The sequence below is a fragment of the Belonocnema kinseyi genome, chromosome 10 (assembly GCF_010883055.1).
Source record: "Belonocnema kinseyi isolate 2016_QV_RU_SX_M_011 chromosome 10, B_treatae_v1, whole genome shotgun sequence".
NCBI classification, from domain to species: domain Eukaryota; kingdom Metazoa; phylum Arthropoda; class Insecta; order Hymenoptera; family Cynipidae; genus Belonocnema; species Belonocnema kinseyi.
In genome coordinates, this window is record NC_046666.1 from 73,127,585 (window position 1) to 73,136,665 (window position 9,081).

At 33.2% G+C, this 9,081-nt stretch overlaps 1 protein-coding gene across 5 annotated transcripts in view; it reads left to right on the forward strand.

Moving 5' to 3' along the window:
- Positions 1 to 9,081, forward strand: part of LOC117182363 (insulin receptor substrate 1-like) — a 43,352-nt gene that overhangs the window by 9,507 nt on the left and 24,764 nt on the right. For 3 of the 5 annotated variants that reach the window (XM_033375553.1, XM_033375557.1, XM_033375554.1), the window contains exons 4-5: positions 2,299 to 2,587; positions 5,588 to 5,704. In XM_033375553.1, coding sequence (XP_033231444.1) covers positions 2,299 to 2,587; positions 5,588 to 5,704 — 406 coding nt within the window. The remainder of the gene's footprint in view (positions 1 to 2,298; positions 2,588 to 5,587; positions 5,705 to 9,081) is intronic. The other 2 variants (XM_033375555.1, XM_033375558.1) reach the window with 1 other exon arrangement.

Below are 9,081 nucleotides of genomic sequence, written 5' to 3' on the forward strand. Positions count from 1 at the left end.
TTTTTCAAAAAATTTTTTGATATTGCTAACAACGTATGTACATTTGGAGGTTATGTATGTTACAATTCTTCTGTGCGTTACTTCCAAACTACACAATATTTTGGCCGAAAACTTTGGACTTGCAAATAAACATAGTAAGTAATCTCTCGGAACTAACCCTTTTTGCAGGCAATCAAAAAAGTTTATTTCATAAATAATTTCCAGATTATCGGAAAGGCATAGATGAAAAACAACGTAACCTGAATATAATACATATGCATAAAATTTTCTATTTAGCACAATAAATTTTTTTGTTATTATCCCTCAAAAAAGAGTCCGGGGGCGTCCGTTATGATATTTTATAGCATTTCCGAATTCAGTTTTTAAAAATTTTCATTTTTGTGGAAAAAAAGCCGGGGAAACTGTAAGTATCACATACCCTTAAGAATGAACAATTATAATTAAAGTGTTCAAAAAATCATTTTTAACTTTTATTTTTAAATATTTATGATAAAAAACACCACTTATGGTAAGAAAAAAGTCAGGGTATTTAAAGCCCGGTTATTAGGATGAGTCAAAGAGCAATTTTAAGCAGAAAACTGTCTAGGACTGCAAGGTTTCATTTTGGGTCCCTTATAATATGTGAAATTTGAAATAGATCGATCAAAATTCCGAGAATCCGCGGGCAAGAGTAAGTTTTAAAAAATCTTAAGTAATCGTGAGTTAATGTACCCAATTTCCAAAAATCTTGTTAGACTGAAATATTTCCACTTTTTCTACGACAAAATCTCATTTTTATAAACCTTAAACACTAAAATAACTGTTAGAAGCTTTTAAAATCATTATAACGTCTTTTTGAGCCCGTAGAACTTTTCTCGCACTCAGAATTTCCCCACGAAAAATTTAATTCCAATAATTAAATTGGTTGGACCCTGAATTAAATCAATATTAACAAATTCGTAATTCTCGGAATTGTGCAAAAATCGCTGATATATATTTTTTACATAATATTCCCGATCTTATGGTAGGTAAATTTTAAGGGCGAGAAAGTTTCTGCAGAATCAAAAAATTGTAGGATAATTTGCAAAGCCTTTAAAATTGTGTAATGTTTTTGAGGTTTATAAAAATGAGATTTTGTCCTAGAAAATGTAAGTGTTTTGAAATATTACGAGATTGACGAAAATAGGGCGTATTATGTTGATTATGAACGAAATTACTATTAGCGATTTTGACAAAATCATTTTGTTTGGATCTACCCCGCAGACGCTGAATCATTCTAAACTGGAAATTATTTTATGTTAGCCGCTGGATCGAGAATTTTTGAGACCGGGAAATGACAGTGAATTTATTTTTTGACTATAATTATGATATCATTCAGTTTACAATGCATAATTTTAAAGTCTTCTACTTTAAAATTTTTCCATTTTTATTTTTAAGCGTACATTTTTAATTTAAAGAATTTAAAAATGCAGTCTTAAAGACTTGAGCAATTAAAAATGCAAAGCGTTTGAAATGCAATTGACTTGTTAAGACGATTCTAAATTCGTTCAAAATTTCAGAATTCCCCGAGTTTAGGGTTAAAAATTAAACTGGTTCAATTCAAAATCCTTAGTCGTAAAAAATTATAAATAATTTGAAACTGAATTTTCTGAAATAGAAAGCCATAAATCGTTGAAATTTCAAGGAGCTTTTAAACTTTGAACGTAACGATCTTAATTGTTCTATTTAAAAAATTATTATTTTTCAAGTGAAATTATTGAATTTTTATGTATAAAGAACAATTGAACACTTATTGTTTGTAGAAGAATTCGAGTAATTTTTAGAGATATTTAGAGGTTTTACCTAATGTGAAACAAAATGTAGATTTTCGCAAATTTTGAAGAAAACCTACATGAGCTTTTGAGAACTGTGAAAGGCTTCGAAAAAATAAAAACAGTTTATTAAGATTTCTAGGAAAGTTGAAAATGATTTTTTGTTTTTGAGAATTATTTGAAATTCAAATAGTTTAAAAAGATATTTAGAAGTTGTGAATAACTTTTAATAATCATTTTAAATTTTACAGAATTTGAAGCATGTAAATTTCTCAAGCCTGAAATAAAAATTTAAAGCTTTAATTTGCAGTTTATTTGTCAATAATACAAATGGAAAATTGTAGGCTTTAGAGTTCGAATTTTCTAATTTAATTGACCGTGAACAATATTTGCGAACCTGGAATTTTATTTTTGGGTTAAAACGGCCACCCTCTTATTTGTAACCACTTTCAATCGTTTCACACTGAACATTGATCATTAATTTCTAACAATTCTCATTGTTTCTCAGCTGGTTTCGATAAGACGATGTGGGTTCATGGACCGAATCTTCTACATGGAGATGGGAAGATCAGCAGTAACGGGCGGTGGAGAATTTTGGATGGAAGCTGAAGACAACAACATTGCTCATAATATGCATGCTGCCATTTTGAACGCCATGACCAATTCAAACGCAAATAGGGACGAAGTAGGACCTCGTCAGAGGATGCGAAGTTCCTCAGCGAATGAGGCTAGTAAACCCATATCCGTTCTGCCCCGCCGGCACACGGGGCAAAAGCTCCTTGGCTTCTCGCCTCTGGGTAAGTTACTCATTTTTGTTCCCTCTGCCTTCGAGAAATTTTTGTTTTCTCTTTTTTGTTGTTGACGAAGTCGATCATGACCACGATGCGATGCATCGCATCGTACTGATTCATTGCTAAATAATGTGCAACATTCTTGAGCGGCAAGCATTGCTGACTCATGCAATTCATGCAATTAGCCATTAAGTTGTTTGTACGTCGTATTCAGCCGTATTAGGAAAGAGACTCATAATATTTGCGTAGAAATTAGTCGTTCTCTAGAATAAAGGTAGAAGCGATTATACTCAGAAATTTACCCTTTCTTTTAGCTGCAAGATTTATAAATTCGAATTCACATTTTCACGTTACTTTTTTATAATTTTATAGTTGCACAGTTTAAAAGTTTAAACTACAATTTATGTATAATTTTAATTTACAGACCAGTTCTGTTAATATTTCTGCTATAAAAAAGAAGAATTCAGGCTTCTTAGTTTTGTTTCTGTTCTATATAATTTTCTCTTGTCAGCGTCAATTAAATTTAAAAAGAATTAATTTAAATTTCAAGTTCTGCGATTTTTAGTTAAGGTCTTCAATCAGAAAAATAATTTATACTGAAAACTGTTTGATTATTTCGAGTTTCAGTTTGAAATTTTACTAAATCGAGATAATACACGGTTTTTTATGCTTCAGTTGAGATTCGTATTTTTATTTAAATTTAATTTGAAATTCTCGTCTAATGCTTAAAATTTCAATCTTAGTATATTCAATTTTTAATGTAGTAAATTTATAATAATTCATGTAATGTCTTAAATCCCTTACATTTTGAAATGGCACAAGATTGAGTGCGTGAAATCGCCTCATTTATGAATGTTAAATTCAATTTATTACGATTTTAAATGAATTATTTAACAATTCAGGCTTTCAAGTTGAAATCGTGCAATTACGAATAATTTAATTTATAAAACACAGAGTTTTTAGTACTCCATTTACAAATTATATGAAGAATTTCGATTAGAAATTTTATAATAAGGCCTAAATTCACATTTTGTTAATTGGAAGACCTAATTTAAAATTTTCACAACAAAAGTACAAATTTTCGATTTTGATTGTTCCACAATAATATTAATTAATGTTTCTAATCTCGATTTACATTTTAAACTAAGCAATTTTGCATTTTTCAATCTAAAATTATTTGACGTTTTTAATTTAAAAAATTCTCCATTTCAAACGATTTGTGCAACTATTAAGTTTTTTAATTTAAAAGAAATGTAAATCTTCAAGGGCTCAATTACATTTTTTCAATATAGAAGGCTTCAAACTTCAATTGCTCAACTATTCAGGTTATCAATTTCCAACTATCGAATTTTGAAAGATTTGAGTTTCGAAAATTTCGAATTTCACTGCTATCAATAGTAACAATTATTGTTGAACGTGAAAGAATTCAACTAATGAGTTTATTTCATAAAAAATTTCCTATTTTATTTTTTATTTTCTTCTCTGCAATTGTGAGGTCCGATCTAAAAAAATGTAATCCTAATAAATATATGTGTATAACAGACTATTATAAAAATTTCCAAGATTAAAAAGTGGAATGGAAGAACTGTAATCTAATCGGATAAAGTATTGCACTCCCTCATCGAGGCCAAAGGTTAAACAAAATTTAATGGTGTTGTATAGAATTATAGAAAAAATTTGTAGATATTTTATGCACAAATTCATTGGTACCTTATAAATGTTTTTAAACAATTCTTTTTTATTATTATTTAAAGACAGAAAATTTTTAAGTAAGCGTAAAAAAATGTATAGGGTGGAAATGAATTCGTATTAAAAATATTTACAAGTGACTTTTAAAATTTCGAGATAGAACTCGTTGGTTCTAGGGTAGCGAAGTGTTGGTACACTAAGTCTTAATTATTAAAAGAAAAAGTAAATTACATAAACAAATATATCTAAATTTTTTTCTATAAAATTACACAACCCTATTATATTTTCCGTGAAAAATATGCTAATATTATCGTAAAAATTGTTTTGCAAGCACGAAAGAAACAAAGATATTTATAGTTTCACCTTTGACCTGGCGGAGGGAGTGCAAGGTTTCGTCTGATTGGATTAAATTTGGTCTTGTGTTTTCTTTTTACAAAAAGGAGCAAGAATTTCCTCAAACACATTGCACTTTTCAAACATGGCTATTTTTGGACCATCCCTGTGTGTATAATTTTAAGTTGTGATAAAGGTATGGTAACTAATATTTCAAGACATAAGGGATAGATTTAGATCTAATTTTGTACATATTCTAATTTACGGCTCTGCTGAACTAATGATTTTTTTATTAATTTTTGTACTGAAAGAAGCAAGGTTATTTCAAAGATTTGTCTAAAACTGTCTTGAATGTTTCGGGTTCCAAAATGAAACCAAGTTTCATTTTTTTTTTTTTTTAATAAAAGTAAATGAAATTTGGAATTTCTTAAGTAGTCTCAATTTATCATTAGTAATACTATTGCTTGCAAATGTTTAATAGATTTTTGCACCCAGAGTGAGATTTTTTTTAATTCCAATTTTTCGAAGCTTATTGTCAGATGTAATTAACTCTTTTACCAGTGATCTAACTTCTTTTTTATTTTGCTTTAATTAACTATTGAGTTTCGTATTTAATAAAAACTCGTTTTTATCCTAAATCACATCTGTTTCAAAGACACATACTTTTAGTACAAATCCTAATTCATAGTAAAGTCATGTATTTATTTTTGAATAATTTTTCATATCATTCACCTTATTATTGGTTGAATCCATTTCAAATCTGGATTTTCTAAACCTAAACCAATTGAACAGTGAATTAAAAATAAAAATGTAACATCCAATTAGTTTTAAGTAATCTTCTGTTTTTTTTTCGTAATTCAGCCTTGAAGTTGGTATGGGTTCCCTGAATTTTGAAAATTCAGCTTGAAATTTAAGTCGGTACGATACCGTCTGCACAATAGATTTAGAGTTTAGAGTAATACACGTGGGTTACGGGCTTTGCAGAGGAACAGAGGACGCACAAGGAGCAGGTGGACTCGTTGCAACAACAGAACGCCACTGCCTCTGCCCCTTCACAGTGTAGTCAATCACAGAGTACATCCTCTTCCAATACACTCACGGGTCTGTTCTCTGTCACAGTAGCTGTACACGCTTCTCTCTTTTTCTCTCGCTCTCAGACGATCGTCAAATCTGTTCAAAACTATGTTACTTGCGAAGCTTCAAACCAAATTTTTCGTTTCTACTCGAAGAGAAAGATTTTAATCGATTTTTTGTAATATCCGATAAATTACACCATTTCTAATTATAAAATTCTACCTTGCCGACATCGAGACCTTTTCAAGGCGCGAGTGTTTTGTGTTCCTATTAAGTTTCTAAATTTGCTTTAAAGCGTCATAAATTATATTGCGCAATTAGGGGGGTGCGTAGTAGATGGATAAAAGTTTATTTTTCGGCCTGCTGGCCTAAAAAATTGACTTGCTTACACTTCCATTTTTTTACAGAATTTTCTTACAACTACGTCTTACAAAGTGCCATCCATCCACACCTTATAACTAATTCGCTCGCTCCTATAGCCTAACCTTCCTCGCTTCGCAAGCATTTCGCTCCTTTGTCGCTATGCCTCGCATTACCAGCCTCTGTATCCGCGGCTAACACCTAATACATAACCACTATTTACAATATTTACATTTCTCTTACATCTACTTCCTCTCCTATTTACAATCTTTCCTTCTCCATTCCTCTTCCTCCTTCTTTCTCTTCTTCTCTATCTTACCCAACACCCCCTTCACCCATGCTACTCCCCTTTTGTCACCCCTTTCATGCAACAATACCTCCATGCTTATCCCCCTCCTTTCCACCTCTTCACATTACTCCAACCAATGCTCCAATTTTCTATCCCCCTTCCCACACAATTCACACATTCTCTTTTCTCTAGAAAGCCAGAACCTATTATAATTTCCCATGCAACCGCACCTCATTCTCGCTATAAGTTCCTGACTTTCTTGCTCTCCTTTCTTACACAAATATTGCGATCTCTCCCTTGGTATAATCCACACATAGTTTCCGTTACACCTTGACCCTCTTATTCTCTGCTCTCCTTCTGCCTTCTCTTTCTCCATGTCATTCTTTTGAACCAACTCATATACCTTCCTTCCTTTTTTGTGCATTCTGCTAACTTCATCCATCTGCAATCCATTCGTTCTAAAATACCTATCTCTTTCCACCTCCATCTTTGCACCACTACGTCTGTTCTCCTTCTCCCACCAACACTCCCTAACCAATTTACTTCCCCCCTCTTCCAAATTTTTTTCCTCATATTTACACGCTCGACTTCCTGTTACAGTCCCTAAACTCGTTCTTGCTGTCGCCCTCCTGACAGTATAGTTCGGCGTATTCCTTGCCAACCCCAGTATCCACTTTACATACCTCTCCTGTACCCTATTTACCTCCTCACTTATCTTCCAACCCCAAACCTTCACTCCGTAAAATAAGACACTCATTACTAGCGAATCAAACAATTTCATTCTCCTTTCAAAATCATCTGCGAACAATCTCTTCCCCAGCCCCCACACCTGCCTCATCACCACATTTGACCTTCTCACTCTCTTTTATATGACCATCCACTCCCCCATTTCTTCGAAACAGGAAGCCCAGGTACACAAACTCTTTCACGTCCTGTACCGCTTTTCCCTTCCACTTCCACTCCCCTCCCCCATCTCTCCCACCTCCTTTCCTGAACACCATAACCTTAGGCTTGTCCGCATTTAACTCTAACCTATTCTTGTTCAAGTAAAGTCTCAACCTCTTCATCATCTCCTTTAAAGCCTCTTCGCTCTTTGCCAACAGCACTATGTCATCTGCATATGCGAGTGACCATATCCTGACTCCTCCTACCACTCCGGCCGCTAGCTTACTTTCCATATCCGCGATCAAAATTGCAAAAAGCGTTGGGCTAAGCGGGGGGGGGGGGGGGGGGGGGGGGGGGGGGGGGGGGGGCGTACTAACAAAAAACATTTCTTGCGTGCGATATTTTCATATTTGCGAGTTAATAAAAACCAAAGTGAAACATTTTGGAATAATATTCAGGGATTTGTTCGAAAGTTGAACTGCTTTGTTAAAAGTTTATTTTTTCAGTTAAATATTCTTCATTTTAGTTAAAAATTCTTCTCTTTGGTCGTAAATTTAACTATTTTGTTGAAAATTTTCTTTTTTGTTTGGTTGAAAAATAATTATTTACGATTAAAAATTTTATTATTCCATTTTTGGTAGAAAATTGAAATTTTTTTGGTTGAATATACAACTTTTTGGGTAAAATATAAACTATTTAGTACATTGTTTGTTAAAAAATTCATTTTTTTTTAGTTTTTGAAAATATTTAACTAAATACGTTCACAAAAAAATGTATTCAAGAAAAATTACGAAATGGGGGTCAAAACTTACGGCATCTAAAAAAAGGGGGGGGGGGGGGGGGGGGTACGTGGTTCAAAATTTCAGAAAAAACTTCACGTAATTTGTGCACGCCCCCTTGAGAAAATCGAATTTTTTGTAAACAATGCTGGGACTGCTTTTTACTCAGGGGTATTTATAGTACAGCCACACAAAAAAATCTTTTTCCGGAACTGGAGGTTTGACCATGTTCACTATATGTTTTTGGGGTCGCCGAATCCGAATCCGAGATCCAAAAAATCCCAGCACGTCAGCGTTTTTATTTCCATTCTATTCATGTAACTAGTCATTTATTATAGTCGTTAAGAATTCTACACATCATTTTTTATATTGTAGATGAAGCTCCTGTAAGGACTTTATGCGATGTACAAAATCCGACCGTGCAATTTCCTCGTGGTTTACATTGGGTAGCTCTCATAAGGACCGTCCTCTATACCTTTGTTTTGCGTAGTGAATAGGGTTTATGGGTTCAACTATTTTTTGGTTGTTGTAATATACGGCTAAATACAAACCTGTAAAGCGTTAAATATCTTAGATTACGAGGTATTTTGAAGGTTATGTCGAAACCCTGACATGTTGGGAGTTTTTGGACCCCGGATTCGGATTCAGCGACCCCAAAAACAGAGAGTAAACATGGTCTGACCTCGAGACCCGGAAAACAATTTTTTTGTGTGGCTGTGTAATCTTGAAGCTGTTTACAAAAAACTTGCTTCGCATAATTCTGTAATATTACTTATGACGTTATTTAGGATATTCTTCAAACTTAGCACGGACTTGAACCACTTGTGCTATGGAATGTTCTCGATGTCGGTAAGGTAGGAATTTATCATTAGAACCCGTCCTGTCTTACTGCAAAAAGAGGTGAATTTGAAAATACAGTCTGTTAAGTTAAAGCGTGGGTGGCTTTACTCGCAGTCGGTAAGGTGTATCGACATGATTTTGGTTTCAAAATAACATTCAGTTTGCTTTCAATTCTCATCTTGTTACCACGTTACAAAAAATGAGTTCCGTATACGCTTCGCGCTTCGAGGCTGTGTTCCTTTGTTCCCACC